Genomic DNA, 18,742 nt, shown 5'->3' with positions numbered 1-18,742 from the left:
GATTTTATATGAAAGAAAGTTGACACAAAGTTTGATGGATATGATAATGATTTACCATATACATTTATCAACAGAATGATAGTTCTACTCTACTTCTACTACTTTATGTCGACAACAGCTCATTGCCTCCATTTCTCTCTGTTATTTTCCTGCAAGTTCAATCAGGCAACATCTCATAAAATACTAACTGCGCAAATCTATAGATTAACAAAGGTTGACCAAATTTTCCTACAATAAATTGAGAGAGATACAACGAAATAAAAATTGAAAGAGAGTTGACAGACAACATGAGCTTCCGAAGTAATCCATTGAGAAGATTGGTCTTCATTTCAGTGGAATCCGTGGGCTTATGAACTCAAAGCAGCTTCCTGTAATGACTCTTCTTCAGGGGCTTTCTCAGCATCTTCAGTGAAACTGGGAGCTTTTGGAATCAGACCTAGCATCTTGAACATGAGTTGATCAGCATCGAAATCATTATTTGGCGTCGTTAGCAGTTTCTCCCCAGTGAAGATAGAATTTGCTCCTGCAAGGAAGCATAACGCCTGCTCTGGCACAGAGAACTTCACTCTACCTGCTGACAACCTTACCATTGCTTTTGGCATGGTGATCCGTGCTGTAGCGATCATTCGAATCATCTCCCATATTTCAACAGGCTGAACAAAAAGGTAAGAAAACTATTCACTATAGAAACGAAAGCAGTAGCTTTCATGAGTAATAAAGATAGAATGCCAAAATACGTATGTGCAAAAGCTATGAACAAGTGTGTAAAGCTAGACTTCAAGAGCAATAAACAAAATGGTTAATTTTTTTAAAGTAAATTGAAGCTACTTTTTGATCTTGAAGAGGCGTTCCCTTCACTGCAACCAGCGCGTTGATGGGAACACTCTCAGGGTGTGTAGGCAGTGTCGCCAATGTATGCAGCAAACCAACACGGTCCTCCTCTGCCTCTCCAAGCCCAATTATTCCTCCTATTGCCAGAAAATAAGAAATTCACCAAGTTATAAGATTATTAGAGATAAAACTTTAACTTTCAAAGGAAGTCATTACTAGTATCCAAAAGGAGTTGAAAAAATCTCCATAGTTGGTACACTAATAAATGACATTGACACCTCTAACCATGTTAAATGCCATATCTATTTCACACAGAAATGCATATTATCCTCTTAAACTGACATAATTGTAACTTATAGTAGGTTATTGGCTTTCTGACCAAGCTGCGTAACCAGGAATAAATTTTTTCTCATGTGTAATGAATACTAAATAATTTGCTAAATGCCAACTAGGAGGCCCTTTTGTAGTCTCGTGATCTATGTGGGTTTTCCCCTCTTTCAAAAGTCATGTCTGAGTAAAAATCAAAGATGTACAAAATTACCAGAGCAGACATTAATTCCAGCATCACGAACAAATTCTAGGGTTTTCAAACGCTCATCATAACTCCTTGTCGTTATAATGTTTGGGTAGTATTCCCTTGACGTGTCTAGATTGTGGTTATAAGCTGTTAGGCCCGCCTTTTTGAGGTCAATAGCTTGTTGCTTCTCTATCATGCCCAGGGTACAGCAGACCTCCATCCCCATTTCTCTGATAAATCACAGGTAATTTTGAGTTGAAAATGAATATCGATAAACAAGTGATTACACATGTCAAAAGAACTACAATTGTCTGATAGATTCTCGTCATAGTTTCAGTTTCTCAATCATGAATGCCACAAGCTTGATTGGACAATAATAAAGAGTAAACTCTTGCTAATCTTAACAGTTGCAGAAACTTTTTATATATACACATCCAAAAATTACCAAGAGGAAAACCGAACTCCAAGCCTTGAAGAGAGATTGAGAAAAATGAGAAAAGAAAAATGTTTTGCTTAAAAGACTGTGTTTAGTGGAGGGCCTCTAGCAATGTCTTACTCAGTATGTAAAGAAAATGAAAGGGGGTGGAGGAAACACAAGTACAACACTAGGCACTTTAGAATCATTGACTGGATGTGTTTTTGAAATAGTTGCAGATTCTTGTTGAGTGCTCTGCTCTGCTATCATTCACACTATGATACAACAGCATTTTTGTCCTGTATTCAGTTAGCTACTAGTTATTTCAGTTTTCTTATCGTTGTTGCTATTTCTTATTAAAGTGAAATGTCGTTACCTTATTTCTTTTACATAATCAAGGATCTGATTGAAATTAGTTTTTCTTCCTATTGTGTCTCTCCAAGCAGCACCCATACAAAATCTTGTGCTACCAGCCTCTTTTGCCTGCCAGAAAATGTAAATATCGGCTTTAAATAATGGTCAAGGGGCAGACAAATTATTCCTTTTTAACATTTTCTCAACCTCTTTTTAAGAAAGAGGATAGCATGCAGTGGAGAAATAAAAGCGGACGAAAAGTTCAGAACTAGACATGTTATAATTTTTTTATATAAAAGCTACAATACAAGTTGAACGAAAGTTACTAAAAGTCTACCAATCAGCATGGCATGATTTCACTCAAGAAGAAAAATATTAGCTGCCCAGATGGATGTCCGATTCATAATAATTTAAAAATAAAAAATAACAAGAAGAAAACAGTGCTAACTATTTTATAGATCAGAAGCGAATTTGATATTATGCTCCAGTGAAATGTAAATCCAAATTTTCATTGTCCCCCCACGGGGTGCAGGGTCCAATAGAGATGTTGTATTATATAACAGTACCAAGTCCACCTTATTGAAAGGGATACTCTCTAGAATGAATCTCAGCTCAAATGTACAGAACAACTTGCCCCAATTGAAAGGGATACCTTTTTGGCTGCCTCCAGGACAACATCCTTGGTCATAAGTTTTTGAGCTTTCAGGCCAGTGTCATATCTCGATGATTGAGGACAATAGGAACAATCCTCACTACACCCACCTGTTTTGATTGAAAGGAGAGTACACTGCTGCACCTCCCGGAAATTGTGTGTGTGCCTATGGACTTGCGCCTGAAGAAGTATATATATGTCAGCAAACAAAATTAATAGGTTGAAAAACATGGAGCTATTGCTTAAAGTGAAATAAACCCATTCGAGAACTTGACGATTAAAAAGGAGGCCAAGCTGCACTATGGGAAAAAAAAAAAAAAAAAAAAAAAACGTGTAACCACTTGTGTAATGAATCTGCTTTAATATATAAACTATTTGTTAGGAACACAAAGTAAGCAATTGGAATTATCTTAGTTTATAGGAAAACAAAGTAAACATTAGAAACCCCTGGTGCCTCTACCGCGACAAGTAACTAAAAAAAGAACAAGAATGCAACAACCACCATTTCCTATCATGCTACCGGCCACGGATATACTTAAACACTTAAGTATAAGACCCTTGGAAAGTATAAGGCCCTTGGATCATTGATGCAACTATAACATTGACACGCATAGTGGCTTCAGAGTAATGTTCTGAAAGATTTTTTTTCTCACAAGTTTTACTAGGAGTGGTTATCCTTGATGCAACTATAGTAGTTCAAGAGAAAAAAAGGAAGTTACTTCTAACGGACATTTAAATGAATTTATCTTCTCATCAAGGGCCTAATATATGTGTTGGATTTTTCTTTTTTCCTTTCTTAATGAAACAACTGTCTTCATTTAGATAAAATGAAAGAATACAAGTGCATATAAAAAAACGAGCCTATAAAAAACCCACTAAAGAAAGGGTTTCCAGCTAGATAAAATAGATCCTAGAGAGTAATATATATGTTGGACTCTTTAACAGCTCATGGATTTTATTCCCGATACCTTATCTTTTCATTTCACAAAGAGGCACTTCGAATTTTATAAGAGAGTCTAGCAAAAATAATTTGGAAACCTAAATATCCTAAGAAACAAAATAATATACAAAAGGAGGAAGGAGATAACCCATTCCCAAGCCCCAAGCAACCTGAATAGCATAAAAGCTTCCCAGTAGGTAGCTATGGTAGTTAGAACAACAGTTGTTAGAAAGTCCAGTCAAAAGAGCTTCAATATGAGGCGGGGTGGGGGTGGTTCTATATACATCAATCAGTGCATTATTTTGGCTTGGTAGAGAATGCCGGTAGCATAATCTCAAAGTACAGTGACTTGTAACCTAGGAGCTCGCTGCTCACTTCCAGTGAAGAACCAGCATATGCTTAGGCCAGTACTGCTAAAGCGTCAATGGAGAACCTCATTAGAATCAACCTTAAAGGACATTTCCTCTTAAACAGACTAACAAAAATTTTGAGGGAAAAAAATGGGGCAAGGGTTTCACTTTTTAATTCTAGCAGAAGTGGTAATAGATTTGGGAAGAAGAAACAGAAGACTTCAACCTTTAAAGGACATTTCCACCACAGTTCTAATCTGCAATGCTCTTAGGAAAACTATTGTTAACATCGGAAAGATGAAAAACACAATTTAGCCATGATGACCTCAGACTACAGGCCAACTCAATGTTCCAAACAAGTCAAAAGAAAATAAAGGCTTAGTTTATTCCTCAATTTAAAACAGGGTGTAATCTACAAATTGTAAATGGGAGATATTAGAAAGCCCTCTACCTAATTTCAAGCCTTCTCATCAACCTACAAGAAATGGCTTAGAAAAATATCCATTTCGTGAGTCCACCATGGTAATGAAAATATATCGGAGAATTTCCCTTAGAGGCAACAAGCTTCCATGCAAGATGGATGAAGTAATAATCCAATATTCTGGATGTGTAGTCACTTTTTAAGGCATCCTAGGTAGATAAACTAAAGCTGGATTCAACGAGAAAAACCAACGAAACATAATCAAGGACTCAAGAATCACAAATATTCCAAAATATTTCAAAGGTGATTCTGCCAATGTCTTAGAACGTCAAGCTAAAGACAAGAAACCTGAAGTGTTTAAGATGTTAGGAAGCTATTAAATTAATAATTACAATTATCATAGCCAAGCTTAACCTTTAAAACCCACCATTGTTCTCCCGCCTAGAACATGAAAGCTATACAATAACGAGCAACCTCAATAGTAACAAGAAATTCTGCATTAAACATAAAGAGAAAGAGAAATAGAGAGAGTACTAACGCCATGAAAAAGTAGATCAAGAAGGGGAGAGTCGTAAATGTCCCGAATCTGCTGTCGAGTCCAATCATTCCTCGGCCCATCTCTGAGAAGCCTCTCGGCTTCAACTGACGCTGCGGAAGAAGCTGAAAGAGAGGAAAAGAGGGAAGAAAAACGTGGAGAATGGCGGCAAATATCGGAGGGTTTAAGGGGGGACCGGAAAAAGGACCGAGCAAATAACATTTCGGTGGTTGATTATGGTTGGAAGGTGGAAGAAGAAGAGATTGTAGGGGAGAATCTACACCGATGGAAAGGTTGAAGGAGGAATTTTCCGGCGAAATGGAGTGATTGGAGAGAGAAGAGTAGGTGAGTGGCAGCTTAGCGGCCAAATCCAGTAGCAGTGTGATCTCCGCCTAACTTGGATTTCTTCTTTTGTTTCTTTCGTTATTTATAGTTTGAATTACAACTTATTAAGTTCCAATAATATTTGCTCGCATCCTCTTAATGGCTTCTATTAATAATCACCATGCTTTAACTTACCCGTATTTTCAAAAATATAAAACCAATCACATGTTTACATTTCACCATTCAATTTACATAGTCAAACCTCAAAACTATTAGTTTAAGTTTGACACATGATTCTTTAAATTTCAAAGGTCAACGATTGAATATTTTCAAGATTCTTTATTACAACATTGTTCAGGTTTACATTTGGAAAATGATCATTTACTTTTGATACATGATGGTTTACATTTGTCAATCTAATATCCAACTATTTTTTTCACAATCTTTTATATTTGACATGCGATCTTAAACAACAAAATAACAATTTAAAAAAATATATAAAAAAATTGCAGAATGATAGAAAAAGACTATGAAAAGAAAAACAACTAAATAATCGTTTGAAAAAAATTAAAAAATTTTGGAGAATGAGAGAAAAAGTTGATGGAAAGAAAGAAAAATTGAGGAAGGACAAACGAAAATATTTTTTTAAAAAATGTAGAAAAAGAGAAAATGATGATGAAAAAAAATTGGAGAAGAAAACTGATCGCGGTAGAGAAGAGAAGAAAGACGAGGATAAGTTAGGGGCAAACCTAAAAGTTTAAAAAAATGGTCAGCTTCATGTTTTATTACACGGATCGTAAATATTTTATCGGTTTGTTTGATTCAAAACTCAATTGAACATGTATAGATAGTCATATACTTTGCGAGTCTAATGCATCATTTTTATTGATGCCAAATTTTGGCCAAGTGAACTCATCTGACTTTCACATGTCATCAATGGTAAATTTGTAATTTAGAAAATAGATTACCTATAAAACAATCAAAAGATAACACATCTATATGGTGCTTACTGCTATAGACATTATGCCGCTCAAGTTAATATTTTTTAACAAGGGTCAGGACAAGTAGTTTAAAGAGGGGTGAGCTTACCTTTTACATAGTTTGTCATACTCAATTTATGGGGTTCAAGAGTCTTCCTTATCCCTTTGAGAATTCTACTTCATTTTCCTATTTAGAAATTCAACACATAGGATGGATTTGAGTCACTATGGGTGTTTCAGAGTAGAAGGTTGATCCAAATTGACTACCTGTGTGAGATTATTGAGCTCGACCTTGGCCTCAGCCTTCAGAATCGAGGTGGTCCAATTGGGTTTTGACCTAATTGCCTTTTATCAGTATTTGTTAGGAACTCTCCAAGTCATATTTCCTACCACTTTTTGGGTTTGTTATAGGATTAGGTTAACTCTCCTAGTTTACCTGTATTTGAGTTCATTCAATATTGTATTGTGTAGTATATGATTCCATGGGTTGGTGTTATCATTGTCCATCGAGGTAACGATAGCAAGTTATTCATAATTAGAAACATGATCCTTCTCGTACTTCACGTAGAATCATATGTATTTTGCATGTCCACTCCCAAATGGTGCTTCTGCTACTTTTGTTCAATCATTATGAATGATTGAAATGTTGAAAGATCTTCTTGAAGAAGAAGAAATTAAACATTGTCATCATTCATATGTAAAGTGAAGTAATCATAATGCAAAAAGTTGTAAAGCTAACTTATGTGATTTCAGATATACAATCTAATTTCAACCCATTGTACCTTAATAACAACACAATGACCTTTTTCAATTGACCTCTGTATAAAATTGTTCATTTTCATTTTAGATACGATCTCAAATGAATAAACATTTCTTGTCCATTCAAATAAAGGTTAAAAAAATTAAGTTTAGTATAAATAAGTCACCAAAAATAAGTATAAAAATAACTTCGTTTATTGTTAAATTTTCTCTAGTACTATTGAGACTCGCTCTTACTAATGGCTTTCATATCTCACCCTACTTTTTACCAATATGGGCTCTCAAACTCTCGCTCAATAATGCAACTCTACGTTACCATCCAATATTTTGAACTGAATTGAATAGTGGCATATTATATATTGTTATTTATTCTTTTAAAATCAGAATTTAGTATGTCTGTGCTTTTATGTTAGTTTAACATGTGGGGTAGGAAACTAGACTTTCACCCCTAGTACAATAATATAGTACAATAATATATGTTTAATCACTTGAGTTAGTTCAAATCGCTCAATTTGGTTATAGTTGTGTATTCACTTTTCATTAAATACTATTTCACATTTTATTTTTCTATTAAAAGCATAGTAGCATAGTGGCCATAAACACATTTGGGGGCAAAGCATGGAGTTGTTTAGTCATGAAGCTCCCAGTGTAAAAGAGGTAAAAGAGTTGCTAAGTCATGTTAATAAGTCGTGGGACTTGATAGCTTTAAGAATTCACTTAGGGTCAAACAAAGAGTAAAAGTTAATAACTTTGCTTCACCCCAACAAGTTCCTCCCCTCAAACACCTACAAACGTTACAGCACTTGCAAACACTATAGTGTAACTATTATAACTGTATCCACAATTTGTAGAATGAAAAAAAAAAGTTATCAATATCGTGGAATAATATAAAATAAAATCTCAAATGCTTATATGAAAAAAGAAAAACAACCTACCTACAAACATTGATTGTAGAAATTCGACACTCGTTCAACTATGGAAAGATGAAAAGTTCGAATCTTCTCTACCTTTCCTCTCTGTAGACCAACCCACTGAATGTTGTTTACTCCAATCAATAATGGAAATCAAAAGTGGACATCACCAATTTTAAATTTTAAATTTTAAATGTGGAATTTTATAAATTTCCTTTACAATGGCTATATTAAACTCCTCCCTCTTTTTCCATCCAAATTCTACATCAACACTGACTACTTTTGGAAGATATCACAAGAATTCAGCCATGTTTGTCCATGATCTAAACACCATCAACATCCCTTCAAAATCAGTGAACTTTTTTGGCTTCCAATTGATTTGACATCCACGCTCATATGCTTGATCTCCCTCCCACTCTTCCCTTGCTTCCAATCTTGAATCCACACCAATTGTTCTACAATTTTATCAATCAATTTCTTTCTCGCTCTCTATCCTAATCTCACTCATGCATTTTCCCACTCTAGTTCCAAACTATTACTCTCAGGCTAAAACCAGTTTTAAATAAGTGAATGAGTAAAAAAGAAAAAAGAAAAAGAAAAAAAGTAAATAGTGCCACATAAAATTAATTAGAAATATAGAGTATTACAATAATCATTCAAATTCCAATCCCATAATATAGAAATGTAAACACTATCGATCTTTTTATTAGTTCGACCCAAAGGAGACATAATCAATTAAACAAAGTGGTAAAGGGCACAATAACCACACACAAAAGAAGAAAATAAAAGGAAGAAAATAGAGAGAAAACGGGAAGATTTTTCTATTTCCTCCCTTCTATTCTATTTATTGTTTGTTCCGTCGACATGCTTATTTACTAATAAGTAAATTTATGGTGAAAATATTCCCATGTAAACAGAAACTTTTACCTCATCAACTGAGCTTTAATAGGGAAATACATCAAACTCAAACCTTCAAAGTAAACAAAACATGCCTTCGACCAACATAATCTTGCAATAAATCCGCAGTTTGCTTTAGTTCTAACAAAAAAGCACAGGTATTGCTAAATGTTAATCATATTATTACCACTTTTCAGCTGAGAAATATCTGCCTCTTTTTTCTTCCCTAATCCAATGTTAGTCATTGGCAAAGGCCCCATATAGGTTATATTGGACTCGTTACTAATGAAAGCAGTATCCTCATTTTCAACTCTCATTCACATCCATCAGGACTGCAAGATATTGTATAAAGTTTTTCTTTTCATTTTCTGAAAGTTCAAAACTGACATTATGCTTACATTCATGATGGGAGCAACAACACTCAAAGAGAGGTGTACAGCACTGCCTTGATAATACAAAATCAAAAGGCCACAAATAAGAAAACTAAGCCATAAGAAGATCCCAATGCAACATGGGAAACATTTGAAAAAGAAAAAAAAAAACTCACAAATCAAGGAACAGCCAAACTAGGAGGCTCTCTAATGAAAGAATCCAAGAACCTGACCCCCAACATTCCTTTTCATTGCCTCTTCATGATCCAAGATGCCTTCTGGAGTAGTAATCACAACATAACCCCACTGTAGAGACGAAAGTAAAATATTTGGTTAATATAAACAAAATAACAAGTTCCAAGTATTTATCCTTGGAATAGGCTAATTAGAAAACATAACATTGCCCCACAGCAGACAAAGCGGAGAGGTTGGAGAGTGAGAAATTTGGTTAAATAAACAAGACCTACTTGGCCAAGTTTCTTAGCAACAAGAGTGTGGTCATAAATTTTTGACGGTTAGGTTTATTTAGCTTTTCAACTTCAAAAAGTAAAAATTAGGCCCTTGGAAACTATTTTGTTTTTTGTTTTTAGTTTTTGAAAATGAAGTCTAGTTCCTCTCCATTTCTTATAATGATTTGCGTATTCCCAAAGTACTACGTTGAATTCTTAGCCAAATTCCAAAAATAAAAACAATTTTTTAAAGCTACTTTTATTTTTGTTTTAAAAAATTGGCTTGGTTTTTTAAACTATTGGTAAAACATAAATAATAACAGAAGAAGGTTGGGTGAAAGTTATGTTTATAGGCTTAACTTTAAAAAACAGAAGCAAAAACAAAAACAAATTGGTCACCAAATGGCGCCTTAATCATTTGTCTCTAAATTTTGAATTATGATCCTACTTTGTCTTTGCCAGACTATAATCTTAAGTTAATGGCATGCATATTGACCATATTGGTTGAGTTGATTCAACATGGGTAGACAAATGACCAAAGAGGACAACTAGATATAATAAAGATTGACTGACAAATCCATTCAGATTTGAAAGCAAAATATAATAATTAAAACACCTGACGTGTTGGAAGTGTTCGTAAACTGTAAGCTTCAATATCCTTTGCCTTGATGTCCTGCCTGTAGGTGATTGCCTTGCAATCCTTGATCCTACCTTGCAGCTCAACTGTTATCCTTCCGACTCTTTGTGGATTGTGAACTTGATAGTCCTTGATATACCCTTTACATAAAATTTGAAGACTCCAAAAATGAGATGAAAGTACAGAGTAGATCATCAATATGAAACCCTTTACAGTAGCATCATACATTTACTGTTAATTATTAGGAAAATATCAGTAGCATTACAACAGTCAATGTTTTTTTTTTTTAATATTCGTGAATGTCCGGGCCAGCTTAGCACCTTGACGGTTGTAATATTACAACCATCACTATTAATGGTGAAGATGGATATTTTACAACTCAATGACATCAAAATAACAAATAAGCAAAGTCTGGAAAAGAAAGTGGCATACCTATTTATATTTTCATAAACTTTCTGATGGAAAAGACACATACCAACCAGCAAACTAATGTGTTCACATTATATAACTTCCAATATTGCTAATATTCGGATTTTCCCCTCCCTGTTCCATTAGAACTACAATGGTTTCCAATGGTAATAGCACCCTAGGATAGGCAGATATCAAACTTTTGGACTACAAGTGACTTGCAATTCAATCCTATTTTTTTATGACTACAAAAGGTCAATTCAATATGAGATGATTAGTTCAATTGAAGAAATAAATTTCAATTTAAACGTATTCAACAAACTTCCTTCCCCCTTCGTTAGATCCTAGTAAAACTAGAATAATATGATCCATTGAGCGTGGAAGCAGGAAGGACTCATTTACCATATTGTCAAAGCTAATACACACTGGAAAATTTTCAATGAATTAAGGATATAGGCAAGGTCATTTCAATTATAACCTCTGTCATGTTAAACATAGAAGTAAAATCATGCCAGGATGCATTCTAATTAATAAGGAGCTGGATGAAGTTATAATCTAGTCTAGAGTGTAAAGCCCAAGGTTGTTTCAATTTTCTGCATATTGTACATCACAAAAGAGGTTTAACACTCACATTTCACAGCAGCAACAAATCTACGAATCTACAAAGTAATCACGAATGATCTCAACACGAAGGAAATGCCAATATGAATCTATCACTTGACAGCATGAAGTAAAACACCGGAGCATAAATTCTAAGCAAATAAATAGGGCGTAAGAAAAGGTGAAAAACCATGTCAGTTCATCACCCAAAAAGCTAGAGAGACACAGGTCTTACCATGATCTTTCATGACTTTAAGAAAAGAAGCCATGACAGTGGAAATGGGTTTGAGTTCCACCATAGAGTTTCCCCTCCTCTCAGCATTGACAATAGATCTTAATGCGTCGTTCAAAATCCTCCTTCCCATATCTTACAGTACACGAAAATATACAAAACCTGAGAGCAAATTTCGTTTATCATACCATTTTCCTACGTTACCGAGAAAATTGTGAGGCAAGACAAATGGAAAAGGAAAATAGGGAATGGAAATTGATTGTAATTTAACCTGCGGCGTGTTTGAACACCGGGAGAGCAGTAGTTGGGACAGCCCTAGGACGATTCGAGAAGTTAGTGATCGGCGGAAGAGCGGGGCAGCAGAAGAGTCAGTTTCGAGCGTTCACTTCACCACTGTGGGGATTGTTTAATTGAAGGGCTAGTTTTCAAAAATCCCAGAATATAAATTTGCCAGATTTAACCCCAACTTTATCCCCGGGTTTTGGCCTCCTATTTATCCCATCACAAAATTATTACTTTTTAACTTCAAATGCGTTTCCATCTTTTTCTTTCCTTTTTTTTATTGAAAAATTGTATCATAAAAACAAAAACATTTATAAAAAAAAAATTTAATTTTTTTTTTCATATTACGGATATGAAAAAATTAGTAATATCATACAGTTATCAGTAATAAGCGGTAATCATAGGCTATCATTATAAAATAGATCGTATCTATAGTGTCACTAAAATAAGATACATAGCATTATCCATATGCTATAGACTTTTTAGGTTATTACTCGAATATAATTCTCATGTACGTCAACTATACATTCTTCAATATTACTATAATAACCTAGATTTTTACTCTTGGACAGTGTTGGACAGTGTTATTCAAAACAAAAACACAAGATAAAATAACGTTTTATTTTATTCAATCAATAAGTAGTTTATTTACAAAACTACGAGTTTTATTGCCTAATTCCTTACAAATAATGCTAAAGAAGGATGGGATGATTGTTGTAAAATTTGAGAAGAATGAAAATATTCCCACCAAAATAGTGATAGGGTGGATAATGTGTATTTATTATAGAAGGTTAAATAAGACCACTAAAAAAATATCTTTCATTGATCAAATATTAGATAGGTTGCGTGGTGACTCCTATTACTACCGTCTTGATAGTTTTTTGAGATTGTCATTGCTTTTAAGAATTGTGAGAAGATTATGCTTGTGTGCTTGTATGGGACATTTGTCTCAGGATGACATTCAAAGTTTTCAATGCACCAACAACGTTCTAGAGATGCATGATGGTCAATCAAATAATTACCCCACGAGTATTAGATGTGAGAGAAATTAGGACTTTTTACGGGCACACAGGTTTTATAGGCGTTTTATAAAGATTTTCAAAATAGTAAAAGCGTTATGTAATTTTGTTGGAAAAAGTATGAATTTGTGTTTGATGGAACATGTTTGCTATTATTCAACACATTGAAAGAAAAATTGATCTTTGCATGTATTCATTACTACACCTAATTGAGTTAATAATTTGAAGTAATGTGCGACACTTGTGATTTAGCCCTGTGAGCAATCTTAAGGCATTGGAGACAAAATAAAATTAGAGTCATTTATTATCCAAGTAGAACTCTTGATACTTCTCATATTAGTAGAAAACGGTAGACATGCATAGCGAAAAACAAGATCAATTTAGAAATTAACATACAACGTAACATCTATCTTAATTATGTGAGATTAGGGTTAATAGAGAGTCATACCTTTGAAGCTTCTCGATCCTCATAATCTCATCACAAACATGAATCAAGAGCTACCTCTAGTGTTGACTCGCTATTCTTCAAATTTGAAACCGAATTGTGGGACCCGATAAGTGAAGAAATTGAAGGAGAGAGATGAAAATTGGAGGTGTGACTTAGGACGGTGAGAGTTGGAAAAGTTGGTTTTATTTGTCCGTCAACAACATAAAAAATTATAGAAAAATCTTGAAATACTTGAAAAATAGCCTTTAAATAACTAAATTGCATGTAATTAGTTCATCAAATCTCGGTATCTAACATTTCACTAACCAGTAGTGGAATTTAGTGGGTTAGGTGTTTACATCTCATGTACCAAATTATATTAGATTTTTCGAGTATATAGAGGTCCTAGTTGAGTCAAGCTCATGTCCTATAACTTCTACAAATTTTAAAAACCTTAAATTACAAACTTTCGATTCAACTCATTAAAGTTGAACACAATAACTAATTTAATTTTGATAAAGTCACTTATTCGAATCTAATTATAATTACAACGGTTAACTTTTAAAAATTAATATCGTATTATTAATGTACAAACAGTAATAATGGAAAAAAATAGTAAAGCTTTAAAAATATTGTTAATGAATATCATGTTTTCTGATCTCATTAATGAGGATCTAAATTTCGTACTTCGTAGAAAATAGTTTTTTTTTATAGACCTTGTTCATGATTTACCTTTTTTTTTTTTTTTTTTTTTTTTTTTTTTTTTTTTTTTTTTTTTTTTTTGTCTTTGTTCATCAAGAAACCCTACACCCATCAAGAAATTCTAAGCCCATCAAGAAATCCAAAATAAATATATTAATTTTTTTAACTTGATGGGCATTGTCTGTCAACTAATATATTATCTTTGTTGTTTATTGTTCATTGAGAAATCGTTTTCTTACGTTTGTAGATCATTAATAAAACTAAGGAAACTCTGTATCAATTAAGGAAATAAAAAATCCACATTTTTTTTTTATGTTTTTTCGTATTTCTTCAACAAAATAAGAAGATTTTTCTCAACGTACATAACCGTCAAAATAAACATTGAACCAAGAATTTTTTTTTTTTCTTGATGGTCCTTTGCCGTGCCATCAAAAAATCAAAATTTATGTGCATCAAGAAAGACCAAATTTGTAGTAGTGTCGTTAGATTTGAAGTTGTTAACGATAATTTACATTGGACTACCCAATTATTTATCATAATCAACACGAATGTTTTCCATATTGATCAACACGGTTGTTCATCATAGGCAACACAACCGTTTAGCATGGTCAACACGATCATTTAAATTTGATTATATATCACGACCTAAACCATCGTGAGCTTAGAATGTAGTACATGATCATTTAAATCTTTTAGCATGGTCAACGTAATCGTGTATCATGACCTAAACAATCGTAGATCATTCATTTAGATTGTACTACATAATTGTTTAGAAAAATATTTCGCTCGCGTCTGGACTCAAATATTTTTGGTATTTTCTATTTTGAACTTGTGAGCTTTTTTCGTTTTCAAAATTGTTCTATACATTATAAATATTTGACTAATTTGTTTTAATTTTTGAAAAAAAAACCCTCAAACCAAATATATTAATTTGTATTTCTTAAACCTTGAAAAAAAAGCATAAAATATCTGTTGTGAAAAACACTCAAGCCCCAATGTTTGTTCTTACAAAATTTTTAAATAAACTATTTGAACAACCCAATAATTAATGTTTATGGCCAAACTTCCTACACAAACTTAGTACTTGACATGGCTTTATATCATCAGTTTCAAAAGTAAAAATTTGATTCTGTAGTTCCAAATATTGCAAAAAGAAAAAACCATGATTTAATTGTGTTAAAATCTAATCATACAAAAAAAAGCAAAGATGAATAATAATTGACATATTTTGTAGGACTTTGGGTGTTCAAATATCCACATCAAGTGAGAGATGGAAATTCGAAATTGTACAGGTCATAGAGTTATGCTCACAACAGCTCAATTATTAGAATAATTTAATGTAATTTATATACTAAATGAATAAAACCTCGTTTTCGTTGGTTATATAAGAAGGGATTAATGGTGTAAGAATATGGGTTGAATTCGAATAACTCCGACTATGGATTGAGTTGGGTAGGTTGAAAATTTTAGTTCAATCCACGAATTAATATATATATATATATATATATATATATATATATATATATATTATTTAATAAAAAAATAAATTAGATATATAAACTTTAAATTTATTATATAAAATTTTGAATTAGATATGGAACAATTTTGAACATTTATAACTATTAGAAAATAGAAACGAAAAAAAAAATTATACAACCCTAAACCCAACTGATATTGTACGGGAGGTTAGGATGGGTCGGATTGACAACCCAAATAACCCGAAAATATGGGTTTGGTTGAGAATGTCTCACAACTCAACCCAACCTGATTTCACCCCATAAGGGATATTAGATAAAAGGGTAATTGTATTATATAGCTATCAATGATAGACCAATATTTACAATATATCGATGATAGACTTGTATCGTTGATGAAAAATGTTGCTATATTTGCAAATCTTTTAAAAAATTGATAGTGACGTATCCAGAAATCATAGATTTGAACCCAAGACCCTCCACAGCCACTGGAGCAAAGACCACAGCCACCGGAGCAAAGAAAACTGGGAATGTGAGAGGGACACGTGCCCCTGGCCCCTTAGTATATTTGTCCATGTCGGGTGATAGAATTTTGTTAAAAGCCAGGAGGGGCTTGAGTTTCCACCAACATTTTTATCATACAATTCTTCTTTTAAGAAACGTGTTAAATAAAATAAGTGAAACAAATGTATTGAGAAAATGGTGGATTCCTAGATGATTTGATAGGATTAAAAAACGCAACTAAATTTGGTAAGAAACAGAGGAAAATGAGAAATGGATGGTGATGAAATGCAACCAACATCCATTCAAAATCAACTTAAAACCCCAAAATAAGGAAGGGAGTTAATTGATTGATTAATTCAAGTTAAGGATGGTAGGTAAATTAATTACAATTAAATGATAAAATTTGATAAATTAATTTTAGAAACAAAAAAGAAAAGAAGAAGAAATTGTGAAAAATGAATAAAATAAAATGTTTGGAACGGCAGCCATTGGTTGGGAAAGAAACAGCTGACCCGAAATTTCAAAAAAATGGCTGAGTTGGAGTATTCTTCAAATCACCCAACTGTCATCCACCCCTTTCTCACATCCTCACACCTATAACTAAAATAGTACAAACATTTTGTTTTTTATTTTCCTCTAAACAAATAGCAAAATTTTATTTAAATTTGTTAAATATAATTTAAAAAATATATATATATATGTAAAAACTAACCTCATAAATACAAATATTTTTAAATGGGACGTATTCCATAATTAAATTAATCTCTCTAAAATCAATGATTACATTTATCCCCTATTTTTTTTACCGAAACAATAAAATTAATTAAAACTCATCAAAACTCTAATTTTGCTCCACAAGCTTAATTTCATCTCCATCAAAACCTAAATTCAAAACATAAATTGGGGCAACCAATTGTCTCTTACGCGTGTTTCCAAATAGCATCATGGATTTTTAATGGACGATGAGCATTAGCGAAAGGTTTAAACCCTTTAGGGAATCAATAACATCGACGAGCATTCTTCAAACGTATGGCAAGCAAGAACGGACTTTTAAATCGATGAGCATTCTTTAAACGTACGACGAAACCCTTTAAACGTACGGCGAAACAATCGTCTTCTTCAAGCATTCTTTAAACAATCGCTTTTGCATCAACGAGCATCAACAGTTTGAACGTGCAACGAAACATACAACGTGCTTCAAATCATTTGAAACCTTCTGCATGTTGGGATTTATGTCCTAAAACTCGTAGATTGAAAATATAATTCATTGACTGTTATTATTATTATTATTTCAATAAATGTTATTTAATTATAATATTAGTTTTGTCTTAATAGCACGAATCCAATAAACTAACAGCCTAAGTTGTTTGATGAATCTTAAACCGTATGTAGAGACATACAAAGATCAATGTTCGAGCTCAGCTTAAAAGGTCTGTAGTATAGGGATAAAGTTGGATATCTCATCCTAGTAACACTATGGATACGACTCACTTTGTATTTGATATACAAATGCAATGATCAAAAGTGTTCATGTAGGTGACATGTGAGCGAGGGTATCCTATGCAATGGGTTGCATATGATCGAACCACGAAATAGTAACCACTAGATGTAACTTCGTTAATTAGTTAGATTTCTCTTTCATTAGGATGACCTAGTACTTAGTCTTAATCCTGAGTGTATTATGAACTCCTGTTTGCGAGAGATTGTTTTTTTATTTGTACGGGTGAGAGTGGCTGATTGTTGATTCAATATGCTTATCATTTTTGGGAACAAGAACGAGTGGAGAGCTGGAAACATAATAATACAAGATGAAATTCACTTCTTCTCTACTTTAGAGTAAGTAGATGAGTATTCTCTTAAATGGTATCTTCGGTACTTGAACAAAGTGTCATACCCTCTCTATGACACGAGAGAGGTTTCTGTTTATTGGTTGGACCATAAACATGTTGTTCATTAGAGGAGCGTTGATATTTAAGGATTAGAGTAACTCAATGATTGGTGCTGCGAACACTCGTAAATGATTAACTTACTGTTATTGGTCTATATGTGAACACATAAATATATCTATAGTGAAAATAGTTCAACTGTGAGTCTTTAGTGGAGTGTACACACAATTAACGAATATTGATTAATGTGGTTAATGAGTTTAGCCAATTAATCTCATATCGTTGTAGCTTTTTGATTTATAGGTCCATTATGTCTCTTTCCTAGCTCGTAAGGATAATGAAATTTATTTATATTGGTTGTAATTTGAAATGTTCAAATTTACTTTGGGAATTAGTATTACTAATGTATGATGATATATTATAATATAAAATTTATATTTTAATCAAACTTTATTATATAAATTTAATTTTGGATATGATTTAAAATTAATTTACGAGAAATCAAATATTTGAATAGATTTAAATATTAATTTAATGTGAATTGGAATTATATTAAAATTATTGATTAGAGAGAAATCATTCAAATTTATTTTAAGTTAAATATAAGATATTTAATTTAACTATTAATTAATTATTAGTTTAGTTTAATTTAATTTAATTTAAAAATATAAGATATTTGAGATATTAATTAAATATAATTTAAATGAAATATTAATTAAATATGATTTAGTTAATTATTAGTGGATTAATTAATTAGTAGATTTAAAATTCTATTAATTTAATGTTTTTTAAATTAATATAATTCATGATTCTCATACTCGGTGATTTAAAGAGAGTCATAAATATGCAAAAGAAAAACAGTTT

General features: G+C 32.6%; 2 protein-coding genes across 2 annotated transcripts; both read right to left on the bottom strand.

Annotated features, from left to right (window-relative positions):
- Nucleotides 1-19: 19 nt before the first annotated feature.
- Nucleotides 20-5,433, bottom strand: LOC101222084 (biotin synthase, mitochondrial). Its single transcript, XM_004140826.3, has 6 exons — nt 5,019-5,433; nt 2,770-2,949; nt 2,140-2,246; nt 1,373-1,578; nt 829-968; nt 20-653 (listed from the first exon to the last, which is right to left on the bottom strand). Exons 1-6 carry the CDS (start codon nt 5,235-5,237, stop codon nt 348-350), a joined length of 1,158 nt encoding a protein of 385 aa, XP_004140874.1. The 5' UTR covers nt 5,238-5,433; the 3' UTR covers nt 20-347.
- Nucleotides 5,434-9,189: 3,756 nt separating this feature from the next.
- Nucleotides 9,190-12,015, bottom strand: LOC101221848 (40S ribosomal protein S15a-2). Its single transcript, XM_004140825.3, has 4 exons — nt 11,855-12,015; nt 11,587-11,745; nt 10,323-10,483; nt 9,190-9,563 (listed from the first exon to the last, which is right to left on the bottom strand). Exons 2-4 carry the CDS (start codon nt 11,714-11,716, stop codon nt 9,465-9,467), a joined length of 390 nt encoding a protein of 129 aa, XP_004140873.1. The 5' UTR covers nt 11,717-11,745; nt 11,855-12,015; the 3' UTR covers nt 9,190-9,464.
- Between the last annotated feature and the right edge of the window lie 6,727 nt (nt 12,016-18,742).

This window comes from Cucumis sativus, chromosome 6 (genome assembly GCF_000004075.3).
Source record: "Cucumis sativus cultivar 9930 chromosome 6, Cucumber_9930_V3, whole genome shotgun sequence".
Classification (NCBI taxonomy): domain Eukaryota; kingdom Viridiplantae; phylum Streptophyta; class Magnoliopsida; order Cucurbitales; family Cucurbitaceae; genus Cucumis; species Cucumis sativus.
The sequence above is the reverse complement of the archived record's forward strand: the minus strand, read 5'-3'. Positions and strand labels throughout refer to the sequence as shown.

What these genes read in the sequence shown, in the direction of transcription:
- LOC101221848 (XM_004140825.3), bottom strand. Translation starts at nt 11,716, where the DNA reads ATGGGAAGGAGGATTTTGAACGACGCATTAAGATCTATTGTCAATGCT. An exon ending in TAAAGTCATGAAAGATCATG is followed by an intron (nt 10,484 to 11,586) that starts GTAAGACCTGTG and finishes TTTTATGTAAAG; the next exon opens with GGTATATCAAGGACTATCAA. An exon ending in GAACACTTCCAACACGTCAG is followed by an intron (nt 9,564 to 10,322) that starts GTGTTTTAATTA and finishes TCGTCTCTACAG; the next exon opens with TGGGGTTATGTTGTGATTAC.
- LOC101222084 (XM_004140826.3), bottom strand. Translation starts at nt 5,237, where the DNA reads ATGTTATTTGCTCGGTCCTTTTTCCGGTCCCCCCTTAAACCCTCCGAT. An exon ending in TCCTGGAGGCAGCCAAAAAG is followed by an intron (nt 2,247 to 2,769) that starts GTATCCCTTTCA and finishes ATTTTCTGGCAG; the next exon opens with GCAAAAGAGGCTGGTAGCAC. An exon ending in TGGAATTAATGTCTGCTCTG is followed by an intron (nt 969 to 1,372) that starts GTAATTTTGTAC and finishes TTCTGGCAATAG; the next exon opens with GAGGAATAATTGGGCTTGGA.